The 18,479-nt window shown below is 41.4% G+C and overlaps 1 protein-coding gene across 1 annotated transcript; it reads left to right on the plus strand.

Moving 5' to 3' along the window:
• The first annotated feature begins 243 nt into the window (after positions 1–243).
• On the plus strand, positions 244–17,201 carry LOC138980726 (aquaporin-10-like). Its single transcript, XM_070353634.1, has 7 exons — positions 244–1,439; positions 11,739–11,865; positions 12,545–12,682; positions 13,155–13,273; positions 15,268–15,485; positions 15,995–16,155; positions 16,677–17,201. The coding sequence occupies exons 1-7, from the start codon at positions 1,359–1,361 to the stop codon at positions 16,709–16,711; spliced, it is 879 nt and encodes a 292-aa protein (XP_070209735.1). The 5' UTR covers positions 244–1,358; the 3' UTR covers positions 16,712–17,201.
• The last annotated feature ends 1,278 nt before the right edge of the window (positions 17,202–18,479 follow it).

Raw genomic sequence — 18,479 nt, forward strand, 5'->3', positions numbered from 1 at the left:
TTTTGAAATACGTCAATGGTGGCGGCTGTAGGAGCAATACATTTGGCGTATCTCTCAGACCGACCTTTTATTGTCCAAACAGAGGTACACTACCTTTAAATATTCACACGCTGGCCGCTTTCATACACCGCGTATGGCGTACACAAATAGACATAAATACCAACTAGTTTGACCCAGTGGTCAAGGCTGGCGAGACTGATTCGTATGCAAACCACAGAGGCTGAGTGCCATGCCAGGCCCATTCAAATGCCCTGCAAGTTTTTCTAAAAAAGTTGGTGAACTTTGCAAAGAGAGAGCCGCCCTTGCCTTCGCCTTCCTTGTTCAAACACCCTACTCCGAGGAACTAAAGTGTGGCTGGTCTATCGGAATATTGACCTAGCATCCAGTAGCTACGTGTCTTAATTCAGCCCAACCTGCTTGCATTTTAGTCGTGGTCGACACAGCTGCTGTCCCAGGCGCTGCATACAAGCCAACACGAGGAAGATTTAGAGGAGGGATGTCTACAATGTGAGCTAGCTGCATTTTTCACATGTTGACGTGGTTATGACCCTGTTAGCGGTTGTGCAGAAGAGAGGAGACGATAAAGGAAGATAAGTTGTGTGTTGCATTTTTTTTCTTCAGTTTCATTGTGAGTATCGTTATTAGCCTACCTGCTGCGCGAAGAGACCGGGTGATAAGGATAACGGAAGAAAAGTTGTATGGCTTTTAAACAAGACTGAAACTGTGTTGATTTATTGTGTACAGGCCTAACAGGTTGAAGCCGTGAGAAGAGTACTTTTGTAGGGCACACGAGGTAAAAAAAACATACACGTGTTGAAACAAGTAATGTGTCTTTTTTACACACATTATTTGAGAGAGTAAAAAACAGCAAGTGAGTGTGCTGGTAAAAAACAACAACAACAACAAAACAAAACAACCAATCACCAAGGTCAGTGCTGACCTTGTCGAGAGGGTTAAGCCAGCAATGTTTCATTAATACGTCACCGCCGTTTCTTGTGAGTGGAGAGTTGTAAAACGCATCACACCATACGACAGCTATGTTTAGACAGACACACATGTGCTTGTTGACTTTTTTCTAATCGTGACCCAAAGTGTTGAAGCAGAGACTGGGAAACATAAAGCTGAAACTCTACACAGTAATAAAACAGAATTAAATTATTGTCCCTGTATCACATTGTGATTCACAGCCGTTGAACCTCCACACAACACGATCTCAAATTTGTAAATATCTGACTGTGATAGTTACAGACACTGCAACCCGGCAAGAGCGCACGATTTTCACGTGCACTCTTCATTGATGAGGCGGTCTGCAAGTTTCTTGAAGTTTTCTCTGTCTCTACGAGTTCGACGGATTCAATATGTCGGTGGTACTGAGTTTGAAAAACTGTCCAAGTATGCGAGCCTTCCTGGCAGAGTTACTGGGAACTTTCATTTTGATGGTGAGTATTTTGGATCAAGGTTTGGAACATATGTTGAACGTAGATTGCTGTTTATGATTATCTCTGCGTCGGAATGCACTGACCGACCTGTGTTAAGATAAACATTAAGAAGTGTAAGTTATCATTAGTAGTACCTAGATACTTGACCTCGATAACTAAGATGATAGTTCAGCTTAACAAAAAGTTGCGTAAAGCGAAATTAATACATTAGTCAATCTGTCGGCCTTGCATAATGAAACTCTTCACATTGCATTTGTTTCAACCAGTAATTAAGTAATGGGATTACCAAAACCCTACGGCCGAGTGGTCATATTCAGATGAATATTTGGCCTACTTGTAACAATCATTTGTCTGTATGGATGCGAAGTCATGCATTTTATGGATGTAAGTCAACAGACATGGTAGGCTTACGGGTTTCAAAACACTTTCCGGAAGATTGCATAACATCAGAACACATACCTCTAATGATCCGATATTTAACCTAACGTATGTCTCATATGTAGGTGTGAACATGTCGAAGCAATCCACCGGACAGACAGACAGACAGACAGACAGAGAGAGACACACACACACAATCAGCAGAATCAGCACACTTATACTTCAAATATTGATTACGCAGCATGTGGTTTGACCTCCAACCATTGAGGACACCAGAATTCAACTCGCACGACACTCAACACTTACCGCCGCACAAACATACGCACACACATTTAAACGTGCACATCGATAGATGCACGCGCGCATATGAACATGAACGTGCAGAGTGAGAGAGGGGGGGGGGGGGGGGGGGGGGGGAGGGAAAGGGAAAGGAAAGAAGAGTGAGAGGCAGATGAGATAGAGGGAGACAGACAGATAGACAGACATATAAAGCATAACATAGTACAGGGAAAACAATGACACACAAAATCAAAACAAAAACTGACACAATCATGCAATATATGCAGTTCGTCTCGCATCGATTTTGCGGCAGATGTTTTGTTCGTCGTAAAACCCCTTTCCAAGTGCATTAGTTTACACTAATACATGTATCTAAGCACACAACGCCCTCCTGACATACACTCGCCAATCAATTAGCAGTAATGCTGCAAGGTTGACGCAATGCTAGTGACGATCCTACTGGCAATCAGTCAGCAATTAATCAGTCAGTCGGTCAGTGTATGACTGGATTACACAGTAGGTCAGCTGGCCTGTATTGGTATGTGCGTGTATCTGCATCACTGATGGCCGGTCTGCCTGGCTGTCTGCTTGTCTACATAAAACGAGTGTCTTCTGTTCCTTTGATTGAACTTGATTTACATTCGTTACTCTGAATTTTTATCTGACTCAGGGTTTCCACTCATCACTGTGTTGAGCGTCAATTTTTGTAGGCAAAGCAAATTCTTAAAAAAACAAAGCCCCGGTGCTAACATTCAAAATACTAGCGTTTGATCATGCAGTGATGGTTACTCTTGTTGTCTGTGTAGCGATTGGAAAGACATTTGCCTCAAAGATTTACCATACGGATAGAAAATGTCAATCGAAATTTAAGGCGAATCGGCCGAAAAAAACCATATGGAGCTGCATGCGATCAAACATGTTACGGATGGAAAGACATATTGATAAAGGCCTTTTATTGACATAACTGTCTGCGAAGGCATTACTGCAAAACCTGAAACCTTCTGGAGCGTCCCTATTTATACAGTTAAAGAGGAGCAACACCAAACTATATGACCATGTTGAAAAAGCATGTCAACACATCATTCGGAGCCCACTCGTGATCGCGTGAGCACCGTACCACCATTGTGAAGTGGCCTCTCGCTAATATAACACGGTGAAGCTCGTTCCCATAAAATTCCCGTAAACTCGATGGACGGCTGTATAGAAACCGCCAAGGCGTCAGTAACAATAGAGCACGGGGGATAACCGGTCAAATGCCGAACAGAAGCCGAATGCCGCTCATGACACGTGTGAAGGCAAGTTTTGTCTGTTTTCTAGGTATTGTTTGATTTATGTCGGGATTTAAGGTAAGCTACTGATTCAGCGATGACTAAATGTGTTTCTCGATGCATAAAAAGTCAGGGAGCGATTGATATTTGCCCGTAAATATCCTTCAAAGCTGAAAATGTCCGCGATCGAGCACCGGAAATGGCTGCTCGATGGGTTTTGCAAGTAGAAATGTGCTTTATTTCACCAAATCAGCTCGTATTTGGTATGGGTACGGGATTCTAGAGGACGAAGGAGTCATAAGAGGTGCAAAGAAGTGCTATTTGGGAGTAGAATAAATCTTCCGAGACAGTAGACAAGAGAAGGTCATATTTGAGAGAGGAGCGCGTAGGCCGATTGTCTTTCCGACAAGCGAATGATACAGCAGATTAATCATTCGTTTTGACCAGAAACCTAGTCTCTAGTTTTTATGAATGAGTTTTTTAATTAAAACAATCACGAGAACTCTCTCGCTTAGCCTAATGGCTGTTCGATGGGTTTCGCAAGTAGAAATGTGCTTTATTTCACCAAATCAGCTCGTATTTGACATCGGTTTGGTATATATATATATTTTTTTTTCTAATCCTACCGCGAACTGGATAGCAGACGCGGCACGACTGTTGCACCACACTTTGAAGTAATCCCACACTTTGAAGTAAATTACTTCAAAGTGTGGGGATGTGCCCCACACTTTGAAGTAAACCCATTTTTTACTTCAAAGTGTGGGGGGATCTTCCCACACGTTGAAGTAAACTCAGTTTTTACTTCAAAGTGTGGGGGGATCTTCCCACACTTTGAAGTAACTTACTTCAAAGCGTGGGACTTTTGCATTGCCTGTTTGAGCCTGATGATTTTGTCAAAAAAATGGCAGTCTTTTGGATGAGTGAACAGAAAAAGTGAGCGAGCCAAGAAACATAGTGATGTTTGTTATCAGGCTTTAAAGGCATATGTACGCGCTCCCGTGTTTACAAAGTGTAGTTTGCCCATAATCGATGTCAAACGCACCATAAGACCATGTAATGACGATATGTCGCCATGCGCGGACCATATTCATGCATTACAGCTTGTTCTAGCCTCTGAAAAAGTGAGGATGTCAACAAAGACGCGGAGTTATTTCCCTTGCGTCAACGCTACCTCTGTTGGCAAATCTATAAATAGGACGATCTAGATCAAAATAAAAATTCAAATATCTCAACATTTAAGGGGTCCTAGACCACAATATCTTGCAGGGAACTTAATTTAGCATGTCTCCAGCTGTGGGTAAAGCAATTAGCGTGTATAGTCATCGAGTACATATGACTTTAAGCAATGTCCCATTGTTGAGTGTGACGAAAACTCGTGGTGACGATTTTAAAACATGTTGGGTCACGCATGGTCCAATCTTACATGGTCCAACCTTACATGGTCCAACATTACATGGTCCAACCTTACATGGTCCAATCTTACATGGTCCATATATATTATTGGACCATGTAAGATTGGACCATGTAAGATTGGACCATGTAAGATTGGACCATGTAAGATTGGACCATGTAAGGTTGGACCATGTAAGGTTGCACCATGTAAGGTTGGACCATGTAAGGTTGGACCATGTAATATTGGACCATGTAAGATTGGACCATGTAAGGTTGGACCATGTAAGATTGGACCATGTAAGGTTGGACATGGTAAGGTTAGACCATGTAAGGTTGGACCATGTAAGGTTGTCCATGTAAGGTTGGACCATGCAAGGTTGGACCATGCAAGGTTGGACCATGTAAGATTGGACCATGTAAGGTTGGACCATGTAAGATTGGACCATGTAAGATTGGACCATGCAAGGTTGGACCATGCAAGGTTGGACCATGTAAGATTGGACCATGTAAGGTTGGACCATGTAAGATTGGACCATGTAAGATTGGACCATGCACGATTGGACCATGTAAGGTTGGACCATGTAAGATTGGACCATGTAAGGTTGGACCATGTAAGGTTGGACCATGTAAGGTTGGACCATGTAAGGTTGGACCATGCGTGACCCAACATGTTTTAAAATCGTCACCACGAGTTTTCGTCATACTCAACAATGGGACATTGCTTAAAGGCATATGTACGCGCTCCCGTGTTTACAAAGTGTAGTTTGCCCATAATCGATGTCAAACGCACCATAAGACCATATGTAGAGGTTACATGCCGAGTCTCAGTGATTATTAAAAATAATGGTCGAAGTTAGCGGATCATGAAAAATGCGAGCTTCAGCGAGCTTTTTCATGACCGCGAACTGAGACCATTATTTTTAATAATCACTGAGACGAGGTGTGTAACCTATTTATTCCTCCTTTCTTCAGTTATTCCAAAAAAACAGGAGTTTTTGTGCGAAAGTTTGATCGAATCCGAATCACTCAACCAGTCAATCTGCGCAGGCGATCGATTAATGCGCGGTTGTATAGTTCCGTGCAAATCATTCCATTCTGTTAACACTTCTTTTCAGTTTCCCTGTTTTGGACTAAAATCAAGTACACAGATATGCTGTTATTCTGCTGTGGCGGTAAAGGCAGATATTGTGTGTTCTGTTTATGTTTTAGTATCGCTAAGTAAATGTTCTTTCGTCAAATGGGACTAGCAGACGAACTTTTGCACCCGTGTTCCAACGTTAATTACTGTATGAAGTTCAGTTTTCTGGGGAAAATAGTGTATGAAACCGCTTTATGTTGTTTAAATTGATGAGATGTGTGCATTTGGTTGCGTGTGATCTGTTTATAAAATGAAATATTGTTGAAAACTGACCGTCGGATTGCAGTCAGTGTTGTCGAAGAAACTGCGTTAAAAGAAGGGGAACTACTCTTGTCGCCAGAGTATGAGTTACTTGCCTTGGGAATTTGCTTGTGATGAACGGTTTGTGCACGGCAGATCTAGATTCAGAAAACAACCGAACTCATGGATTTTATATGGAGATTCATGTGTTCAGGCCTGTAGTTGTTAATTTAAATGCGGTATGTTTGTATTGTTTGCTCCAGAGATGTATACTTCGTACGTATAGAGCGTTCGGGACTTTTCAGTCGCAAAAGTAGTACCGAAACAGAACAGCTTCTCAACCCATTGCACTATCGAGGATTCAGGCTGTTGCTGGCTCGTTATTTGTTTGGTTGCTGGGTCATTATCGAAAAATAACTAGCTCTACAAGTTTACAGAGGTAAAGAAGCAGAGGGGGGAATAAAATGACGATATGTCACCATGCGCGGACCATAATACATGCATTACAGCTTGTTCTAGCCTCTGAAAAAGTGAGGATGTCAACAAAGCCGCGGTGTTAGCTCCCTTGCATCAACGTTACATGTGTTGCCAAATCTATAAATAGGACGATCCAGATCAAAATGAAAATTAACATATCTCAACATTGAAGGGGTCCTAGACCACAATATTTTGCAGGGAACTTAATTTAGCATGTCTCCAGCTGTTGGTAAAGCAATTAGCGTGTATAGTCATCGAGTACATATGCCTTTAAAGCCTGATAACAAACATCCCTATGTTTCTTGGCTCGCTCACTTTTTCTGTTCACTCATCCAAAAGACTTTGCCATTTTTTTTGACAAAATCATCAGGCTCAAACAGGCGATGCAAAAGTCCCACGCTTTGAAGTAAGTTACTTCAAAGTGTGGGAAGATCCCCCCACACTTTGAAGTAAAAACTGAGTTTACTTCAAAGTGTGGGAAGATCCCCCCACACTTTGAAGTAAAAAATGGGTTTACTTCAAAGTGTGGGGCACATCCCCACACTTTGAAGTAATTTACTTCAAAGTGTGGGATTACTTCAATCAATCAATCAATGAGGCTTATATCGCGCATATTCCGTGGGTACAGTTCTAGGCGCTCTGCAGTGATGCCGTGTGAGATGAAATTGTATACGGCCAGTAATTGCAGCCATTTCGGCGCATATTTACCTTTCACGGCCTATTATTCCAAGTCACACGGGTATAGGTAGACAATTATTAACTGTGCCTAAGCAATTTTTGCCAGGAAAGACCCTTTTGTCAATCGTGGGATCTTTAACGTGCACACCCAATGTAGTGTACACGGGGGGGGGGGGGGGGGGGGGGGGGAGTTCGGACACCGAAGAGAGTCTGCACACAAATTTGACTCTGAAATAAATTTCCGCCGAACCTGGGATCGAACTCACGCTGACAGCGGCCAACTGAATACAAATCCAGCGCGCTACCAACTGAGCTATATCCCCTTCAAAGTGTGGTGCAACAGTCGTGCCGCGTCTGCTATCCAGTTCGCGGTAGGATTAGAAAATATATATATATATACCAAACCGATGTCAAATACGAGCTGATTTGGTGAAATAAAGCACATTTCTACTTGCGAAACCCATCGAACAGCCATTAGGCTAAGCGAGAGAGTTCTCGTGATTGTTTTAATTAAAAAACTCATTCATAAAAACTAGAGACTAGGTTTCTGGTCAAAACGAATGATTAATCTGCTGTATCATTCGCTTGTCGGAAAGACAATCGGCCTACGCGCTCCTCTCTCAAATATGACCTTCTCTTGTCTACTGTCTCGGAAGATTTATTCTACTCCCAAATAGCACTTCTTAGCACCTCTTATGACTCCTTCGTCCTCTAGAATCCCGTACCCATACCAAATACGAGATGATTTGGTGAAATAAAGCACATTTCTACTTGCAAAACCCATCGAACAGCCATTTCCGGTGCTCGATCGCGGATATTTTCAGCTTTGAAGGATATTTACGGGCAAATATCAATCGCTCCCTGACTTTTTATGCATCGAGAAACAAATTTAGTCATCGCTGAATCAGTAGCTTACCTTAAATCCCGACATAAATCAAACAATACCTAGAAAACAGACAAAACTTGCCTTCACACGTGTCATGAGCGGCATTCGGCTTCTGTTCAGCATTTGACCGGTTATCCCCCGTGATAGAGGGAAGCTTCATTTTGTAGAATGCGTTTGCATCTCTGTTTATCTGATTGCTAAAAGTAATTTTGGAAACAAAATCAACAGCGTTTTGTTCGTGAGAGAGAGAGAGAGAGAGAGAGAGAGAGAGAGAGAGAGAGAGAGAGAGAGAGAGAGAGAGAGAGAGAGAGAGAGAGAGAGAGAGAGAGAGAGAGAGAGAGACAATGACAATGACAATTCTTTATTTTACGAGGGTAACAGAATAAGCATTGGTATACTTTTTTGCATCTGGCCCTCGCCCTAAAGAGGGACTAAATCTACTATAATAACTACTACATACTTACATAATTAGTAAAACAGTATAAGTTTATGTACATAAGTGCATTATATGAAACATTGTAGTTTATAAATGTTCATGACAAGGTGCAAAGCAAAAATTTGCAAGTAAATTAGAGTCAGAATACTATGCAATAGTACATCAACTCTGTAAGACAATGGATATTATGCAGAACATCATAATTTCGTGAACAAAACAATAAATCAAAAGTGAGTGACTGTGTCCCAAAGGACATAACAATCAAGAATATACTATTTTCATTAAATGGGATATATATTTGTTTTTGAAAGAATCTGTGCTGGTAGCTTCCCGTAAGGCATTCGGAAGAGCGTTCCAGAGACGGCCACCTGAATAAACTAGACTAGACTTAAATAAGTCTATCCTAGGAAGAGGAGTGTTACATTTCATAAGGCCTGGTGGTGTGAATTCTTCAAAGAGAACTTTGAACCAATGGTTTGGGGTAGAGTTTCGGATATAATTTTATGCATAAAGATTCCTTTGTTAAAAAGCAGTCTTGACTTTAGAGGTAAGATCCCTAAATGTATGTAGTCTAACTCTGTGAGGGTAGTGTGCTTTAGTAATACTACTTTTAGCGCTCTTTTATGTAATCTGCTGAGTGGTTTTAAGGAATTTTCACTTGCGGAGTCCCATAGAGTGGATGCGTAATCAATAACAGATTGAATATGAGCAATGAAGAATAACTTTCTGGTTTGGCAGTTCAGGAAGTGTTTAATTCTAGATAAGAGATACACTTTCTTAGACACCACTTTACTAAGTTGCTCTATGTGGGTTGACCAAGACAAGTTGTTATCGATATTAACACCCAGCAGTTTGTGATGGTCGACTTTTTCCACTATTTCACCATTTATCATTAAAGCAGGACCAGCTGAACAAATATTCTGGCGTTTTTGTCTTGTTGTTATGACCATATATTTGGTTTTCTTTGGGTTAAGAGACATATGGTTTAGTTCAGTCCACTCTGTCAACTGGTTTAAACACCTTTGAAGTGATTCTGATAAGCGAGTTACATTTGTGTTGCTGGAGTGAATTGTGGTGTCATCTGCAAAAAGTTCACATACATTTTGAATATGTAGGGGGAGGTCATTAATGTATATAGAGAAGAGGAGGGGTCCTAAAACCGATAATTGTGGTACACCGTATTTTACTTCTTGCATGCTCGACGCCGAGGCGTTTGTTAGTACAGTCTGTTGTCTGCCGGTGAGAAATGAACTAATAAGTTTGACAGTTTCGATTCCGACGCCATACAATGCAAATTTTCTCAGTAATAACGTGTGATCAATAACGTCAAAGGCTTTAGCAAAATCAACAAAAATGGCACCACATAATTCATTGTCGTTTATTTTCTCCAGCCATTGATCAACAAGAGAAACTAAGGCAGTATGGCAGGAATGGTTAGCTCTAAAACCCGATTGTTTAGGGTGAAGTAAATTGTTTTGGTTAAGATGCATTAGAATATGTTTGTTAATGTGTTTTTCAAGTGGTTTTGATAAAACAGACAATATTGAAATTGGCCTATAGTTTGATGGGTCTTTTTTATCACCTGATTTAAACAGAGGAATGACTTTAGCCTGTTTCAGGGCGACTGGGAAATATTTTTTGTCTAAACAAAGATTATAAAGGTAAGTGAGTGTTTCAGAAATTACAGGGGCTGACAATTTAAGAATCCTACCATCGAGGCCGTCGATTCCCCGGGAGCCTGTTTGCTTAAGGTGTGTAAGTGCGTAAAAAACTTCAGGTACTGTAAGTAGAGGAATATTCGCTTGACTTGAAACTTGTTTCGACTCACAATATTCTTCTAACACTTTCAAATTGTTCAAATTGGATTTGTCATTTGTAAAAAAAATTTCAGCTATTTTAGAAAAATGCGTGTTTAAATCATCAGGGGATATGTCCTTAACACAACTTGAATGACTGGCAATCGTTTTATTTGTAAGTTCATTTATTGCTTTCCATGTATTCTTTGAATTTTGCTTTGATGACGCTAGGTCATGAAAGTACTTAATCTTTTTTGTTCGTTTAAGTGAGTTTACTTTATTTCTCTGTTCTCTATACTCTGCTTCCTTGCCAACTGATTTTAAGAAATCACGATAGAGAGAGAGAGAGAGAGAGAGAGAGAGAGAGAGAGAGAGAGAGAGAGAGAGAGAGAGAGAGATAGAAAGAGAGAGAGATAGAGAGAGAGAGAGAGAGAGAGAGAGAAAGAGAAACTGAAACTGAAACTGAACTTTATTACCAAAGGATAGAGGTTTTAGGCAAAGCCTAATCTTACAACCTGTCCCTATACAAACACTTAATACAGACGCACAGAATATAGATAGTAAAATTGACAAGGTTATTGTTTCTTACAGACGTACATAATGTAAATAGTAATAAGGAAAAGGGTTATGGTTTTGTATACACACTCAAAAATGGGAAAAACAATATAGTGTGGAAATTGCAGCATAGTTGCAATAATGCATTGCATATAAACATCCAAAACAACTAATAACAAAAGGGAGAAAAAAAATGTGGGGAGGAATTGTCCCAATCATTTGCATGTATATCATTATCAATACATACACATAAAGAACAAATCAAAATACAAACATAAGAGAGAGAGAGAGAGAGAGAGAGAGAGAGAGAGAGAGAGAGAGAGAGAGAGAGAGAGAGAGAGAGAGAGAGAGAGAGAGAGAGAGAGAGAGAGAGAGAGAGAGAGAGAGAGAGAGAGAGGCAGGAAGGCAGGCAGGCAAGACCGACAGACAGACAGACCAGAAAGACAGACAGACAGACAGAAAGACAGTCAGACCAGACAGACCAGACAGACAGACAGACCGGCAGAGCGAGACCGAGAGACAGACAGACAGACAGATAGACAGAGCGAGACCGAGAGACAGGCAGACAGGCAGACAGACAGACAGACAGATAGACAGAGCGAGACCGAGAGACAGGCAGACAGGCAGACAGACAGACAGACAGACAGACAGACTAGCATTAATCGTAGTAAAACAATTGCCGTACATTTAATTAGTATTGATTTTGTGTGAACATCTCGTAGTTCAGTACTATAATATCATTATCAATACCACAGTTTCTCTTGCTATCCCTGCAGATATTTGGAATCGGGTCAGTGGCCCAAGCGGTGCTGAGCAAAGAAACAGCAGGATCACACATGTCTATCCACTGGTCCTGGGGGTTTGGGGTGGCTCTAGGGGTGTATGCTTCTGTTGGGGTATCAGGTGAGTCCTCCTCCTCCTCCTCGTCATCATCATCATCATCATCATCATCATCATCATCATCATCATCATCATCATCATCATCATCATCATCATCATCATCATCATCATCATCATCATCGTGATCGTGGTCGTGGTCGTCATCGTCGTCATCGTCATCGTCGTCAGCTTCATTGTCGCCTTCGTTTTATCATTATTGTCTTTCATCGTCGAAGATGACGATGCATGCATCATCTTATCTTAATCGTCGTTATCATTTTCGTCCTCGCGTTGCCGTCATTGTTCTTTGCCTCTGCCTCCCTCTTGGCATAATTACCGACGGAAAGAAGCACATGATTGTCATGTCACCGTCTGCTATCTTCCACATGAGACAAGCTCTCATTTTTTCCTCTCCCTAACTAACCCCATTCTCATTATCCTGTCATTTCATTAAAAATAAAAGTCATTCGTAACACATGTTGCAGTAATAATAAACAACACATTTTTATTTGTTGAAAGATAGACTTCTAAAGCTTGCCCATTTACGTTTTCCTTGCCGTTTTTCAAAGAAGAAATGCATGTTAAAATGTTCACCTTGCGACGCTCGTAGTAGTTTTTTTCTCAGTTTTTTTCTCTTTCATTGATCGCAATCCCCAATCTTGCTCCTTCATCAGTTATCGTAAATTCAAAGTGCATCTTTCAGGGGGTCACATTAACCCAGCAGTATCGGTTGCCATGGCAACGCTTGGTCGTCTCCCTTGGCGGAAGGTACCCATCTACGCTTTGGGACAGTATCTGGGTAGTTTCCTCGCCGCTGTCGTCGTCTTTCTAGTCTATATGGGTACGTTCATATATAACACTTTGGACAACATTAGTATATGGTCATCAATATTTGTTTTTGTTTTCTCGGATGTCGTGCGTCTAATGTAATGTGTCTATTTTTTGTTGGTCCAGGGTTTGGTTTATTTTGTGTGTGTGTGTGTGTGTGTGTGTGTGTGTGTGTGTGTTCGTGCGTGCGTGTGTGTGTGTGTGTGTGTGTGTGTGTGTGTGTGTGTATGTGTGTGTGCGTGTGTGTGTGTGTGTGTGTGTTTGTGCGGAGGTTCTTGGACAAATACACATGCAATTATTGTTCATGCCGTGTCTCTAATCAAATACCCAAATCTACGCTTTGTCAATTAAAACACGGTACTCTGATTTGCACTTGGTGGTAGGCCTAACATTTTGTTATTCTAGTGTTGCCTTACTGATTTTATTAGTGCATTATATGACTGTATACACCGGTCAAATAATCATATTATTCCGCAAATCTGCAGACGCCTTACATCACTATGACGGAGGTGTACGCCAGGTGACAGGGGTGAACGCGACAGCGGGGATCTGGTCCACCTACCCCCAGCCCTATGTGTCTACCTGGACCGGTTTGGGGGACCAGGTATGTGCTACGTATCTCGACGACAAGGTTCATCCGCAAAAGGAAGCATGATTGTGCTCGGGCAAGCAAGCACTAGCGCCGGCAAGCAACTAAGCATTCTGTCTTTTAAAATTGAACCATATGACGGAGAGTGAGAAACTCTATCTTCTCATTTAATTGATCAATTCAACTTTGTCCACGCGGGATGGTCACCAGTACTGTAGCAAGCAGCTTCATTCCATTCCGTACAAGTAAAGTATGTTCGACGAACTGAGTTCAAGGGAGAAAACTGCGTTTTCATCTGGCAGCGGTTACCGCCTTTTATTTATTTTCTCTAGTAAGTCGTTTTTGAGGAGCAGGCCTCACTGCAGAGTTCGATGCCAAAAATACGCTGTGAAAGACAGAGAGATAGGCAGACAGACAAACAGACGAACAGACAGACAGACAGACAGTCAGACAGTCAGACCGAGATTCAGCCAGTCGGTCAGACAGACATATGCAGACAGAAATACAGACAGATAGCTGAAGACCCCCCCCCCCCCCCCCCCCCCCCCCCCCCCCCACACACAAAAAGAGATCTAAAAAGCAGTAAAATGATGATCAATCAGCAAGTTTGAGCTATTATTTGATTTCCGTGGAACGTTTAAATGCACAACAAAGTGTTTTTTTAGCTATTCTGATGGACACGTGGGGGAATTCGGGGGCTGTGATTGGATGGTCTCAATATCATCATCAAAGCATAATGCTACGGAAGTCGGCCATTTTTGCCAATATCCAAAAGCATATTGTCAATAACAAAGACGCATGGTTCCGGTTTACCCACCTGTACCACACGATGTTAACAATCGACAACAGCATACACTGACAACTTGAAATTCTTCTCGGGAATGTTTTTCAGCTTTACAAATGTCGATAGCATACCCTTTTCTGCTAACTTCCCGATGAAACAGGACTAAACCAATTATTTTCTGTCCCTAAACACCACAAAATGCCCAAAGTCGAAAGATGTACAAACAGGGGAGTAAAACGGAACAGCCGTTTTTGTGTGCCTGTGTGAGCTCAGTTGCTGACTGACACAAACTTTCGCATTCGGCTTTTCTTATCTCGTAACTCCACACTAAATACCCCACTTCCCCTCTGAATTATTGATGTACAACCCATGGCACTAACATTCATGTAGTCGTTTATAACTGAGGTTGAAAAATTCGCTTCATGACGAGACAAGTATAAATGCCATTCACCCAAACTGAAAACTTCGCTGCCGTCTGCTCGCATTGTACGGATTAGCTGTTCTCTTCTCCTCCCCTTGTTGCATCCTAGTTCTTCAGTTGTTTCTAGTTTTATGTTGATGTTGTGTTTTGGTCTTCTTCATAAGTAGGCCTAGTCTTGTTCAAAATTAGACAAACTCAAACTTCTTTTTGTTGTACACGAATGAACTAATAAAACGACAGCTGTGTTGTCAAATCGAGGTTTTTTTTCCAAAGTCAGTGTGGCGCCTGCGCAAAACTAATGCGCATAAGAAACGGCGTCTGCTATCAAAACCTGAGATCAACGCATCGACGCAAAAACTGTCATTTTGTAAGTTTGGAACAGCAAATCAAGGCTATATAATCGCTATTGTATTTTCAGCGTAGCAATAGGGTCCGATATTTAGACTCGAACAAGTATAATGCGACTCGTCTTCGACTCGTCGGCATTATACTTGTCTCGTCTAAATATCGGACCCTATTGCTACGCTGAAAACACAATAGCTGTTAATATTTTCTTTTCTATGCAAATATTGGGGGAAAGCCATATTTTGCTGGTGCAGATTCGTGTCCCAAAAAGATCAAACTGTCTATTGTTGGTAGCCCCAAAGCCATTGACAGGTAATTAGCATTCCATTATTCGTTTATATGACTTTCTATACATACGTCTTACCCATGCAAACTTTTAACTTGTTCGAACGAGGAACGCGTCGAGTTCACATTAGTTAACACTACTTTTTCCAATATGATTATAATTTTTAATCGCAGATTTTTGGCACGGCCATTTTGCTGGTCTGCGTCATGGCTCTAACAGACTCGCGTCACTTCGGACCGGGCTCCGCTCTGACGCCATTTTGTGTAGGGGGCGTGGTGGTCGTCATAGGGATGACCTTTGGCCTCAACTGTGGGTATGCCCTTAACCCCGCACGTGACCTGGCGCCCCGAGCATTCACTGCCTTGGCTGGATGGGGCAGCGCACCCTTCAGGTTCCTGTCAAACTTTTTTCTTTCTTTTTCTTTCTTTTCTTTCTCAATTTATTTCATTTTTTCTGTTTTTCTTTCTTTCCCTTCCTTACTTCCTTTCTTTCTCTCTTTCTCTCTTTCTCTGTCTTTTCCTTTCTTTTTGTTTTTGTTTATTTGTGCGTTTTTTCCCCTTTTATATCTGTGTGCATTCTTATTCTAGGTTATTTGTCGGTCAGTCAAGTAAATATGCTCTCATAGACAACATTTTGACGTGGTGGACAACTATCCTTCTTTGTTTTTTTCACACAGAACGAAGTCTTAATCTCGTGTATAAAACCCACTCGTCAGAATATAACAAACGACTACTATATCAATTTCCTTTAAGTCGCATTTTAATTCTGATTCAGTCTACTGCGAACAAAATAACTTCATCGCCAATCCGATTTTTGTCAATTATTTATTTGTGCACTGAAAATGTCCCTGAGCTATTGTTGTTTTTCTTGTACCAATACATTTCTCCTCTTTTGTTTCAGTTTCAGAAACTACAACTGGTTCTGGGTTCCGATCGTGGGGCCACATATCGGGGCTTTACTGGGTGCCCATCTCTATCAGATCTTTGTCGGCCTTCATTGGCCCGATGTTGATGACGTCACACCGGAAGCGGAACTAGAACCCATTAGAAAACGATTGATAGGTAAGCGGGCTTAGCATTGGTCATCATTTTTGTGTTTCTTTGTTTGTTTGACAACTGGGTTTGTCAAACTGTAGTTGACTGTCGCATGTTTGTATAAGAAGGTGTTGACAAACTGCGCGCATATTTTAGGGCCTCACCCTAGTTTTTGTTGCACGTTAAACGAGTTAAACGAACTAAAGCGATACAAATAACATGAATGTCAACTGTGCACGAACACACCAATCAACCAACAGCCGTTTGATAACCGAAAAACGCGTGAAGCATGCAAGCAACCAAGCAAACATTCAATCAATCAAGCAAGCAAGCAAGGAGACAAGTAACCAACCAACCGGTTCTCCAATTCACTAGCCATTCTCATAATCATATCTGAAATTTGCATAACCTAACCATTTTCTAATCGCTGAAAGAAGCAAAGGTATTTCAGTTTTTCGACCATACCGTAAACAGAGACGATTTGTTTTATGGGAAACATGCACTTGCAGCTTTGCTGTAACTTACTTCAGTTACTTTCTGTTTTGCAGAGTTGCACCCATCAGAAAAGGAGTCTTACTCATAACTCACGCATGTCAGAGTTTGAACCACATTTCAACGCTTCAGACAATCACAGTGCATATCGGAAAGACTTCGAAACACGAACGGTGTTCAAAATGAACAGAGAACTCTACTGGGCCAGCAGTCATGTAAAACTCAAATTATTTTAGTACATCTATTGTATGTGTGGCATCAGGATAAAACTCTTCCTAATCTTAGAAAGAACATAACAATACATATCGGACATGAATACGAAACACGGACGGTGTTTAAACAAGGGCAGACAATTCTATTGGCCCAGCGATTACGTGAAATGACATGTATATTCATGAATATATTGTATGTGAAGGATTGGGGTGAAACTCTGCCAGATCTTGGAACGGACATAACAAAGCATATTAGACAGGTATTGTCCGGACAGTGTGACACGTGGTTAGACATTTGTACTGGCCAAGTGGTCATGCGGAATTGTCAGTGTGTATTTTATTTTAGTAAATGTATTCGTGGGATTGGAACGACACTGACACAAGGGTCTAAAACGAGTAAGTGCAGTGAAAGAGAGAGAGAGAGAGAGAGAGAGAGAGAGAGAGAGAGAGAGAGAGAGAGAGAGAAAGAGAGAAAGAGAGACAGACAGACAGACAGACAGACAGACAGACAGACAGACAGACAGACAGACAGAGACATACAGAGACATAGACAGAGAGACAGTGTGTGTGTGTGTGTGTGTGTGTGTGTGTGTGTGTGTGTGTGTGTGTGTGTGTGTGTGTGTGTGCGACAAAGGTCTATTTAGCATGTGTTAGTAACTCAAATCGTTCTTAAATCAAGAATGTCTGGCTAGTCAAAAAAATACATACAACCGTTATTGCATTTGTCCACTCACAGAACTAAGAGTCAGACTTTGCAGTTGTTAACACTAGCAAACAATACATCTCACTTTCCATCGCAAACACAACTATACTTGTATATCGAGTCGGAAGCCCTTTATTTTAAGTCAAAGTACAATGCTAGGAAAAGTTTTCATCACCTTCATGATGGCTTTGGAACCGTAATTATATAAATCCTTGAAACACTTTTCATGTGAAACTACAAAAAAAAAAGGAAGGAATTTTGAACACTGATTTTCTGCATCATTCCGAGGTGCATTAACTTACAAATACATTGCTTGAATCATTTACTCCGAGTCCGTTTTAGTTTACTGAATCACTTTTTTTTCTAACTCGCGGAATACTTGTTCACACTGTGTAGGTAGTAACATGAATATGTTACGATAAACACTACAATCGTATCACTTTCAAAACGTAACTTTTTGCATAAAATGTTCCCTGTTGTAACATCGAAACAATGCATATGTTCTGCGCGAACTTAGAATCCGGTTTCATTCTAGAATGGACCGGGTCCAGGTTGGAATTCTAACCCTGCGCAAGTACAGGGGTGCCATTCTAGAATGAAACCCTTGAATAAAGGGGGCCGTAATGTTTGTAGGTAAGACAGAGTTGTCTTCTCTTGAATTATCTCCACCTGCACCTTCCCTTTGATAAAATGGGGCTGATTTGTCTACCCCTGAAAAAAATCCTTTGGCGATCTTGCGATGTCATGTCATGTCAAGAAAGTTGACACTCCTGAGTACGCAGACAAAGGCAGACCATAGCAAGGGGGACTACCAGGGCGGTAATGTTTGCAGGGCAGTTGTTTTTGTGATGAGAGCCGGTTGCGGCCGCTTGCAATGTCAGCGCTGTCTCCTTCTCGGAAATGTCCGGTTTTTTGACAATTTTTTTGACAGACAGACAGACAGA

Source organism: Littorina saxatilis, linkage group LG1 (genome assembly GCF_037325665.1).
Source record: "Littorina saxatilis isolate snail1 linkage group LG1, US_GU_Lsax_2.0, whole genome shotgun sequence".
Taxonomy (NCBI): domain Eukaryota; kingdom Metazoa; phylum Mollusca; class Gastropoda; order Littorinimorpha; family Littorinidae; genus Littorina; species Littorina saxatilis.

What these genes read in the sequence shown, in the direction of transcription:
- LOC138980726 (XM_070353634.1), top strand. Translation starts at nt 1,359, where the DNA reads ATGTCGGTGGTACTGAGTTTGAAAAACTGTCCAAGTATGCGAGCCTTC. An exon ending in GGACCGGTTTGGGGGACCAG is followed by an intron (nt 13,274 to 15,267) that starts GTATGTGCTACG and finishes TTTTAATCGCAG; the next exon opens with ATTTTTGGCACGGCCATTTT. An exon ending in TGGGGCAGCGCACCCTTCAG is followed by an intron (nt 15,486 to 15,994) that starts GTTCCTGTCAAA and finishes CTTTTGTTTCAG; the next exon opens with TTTCAGAAACTACAACTGGT.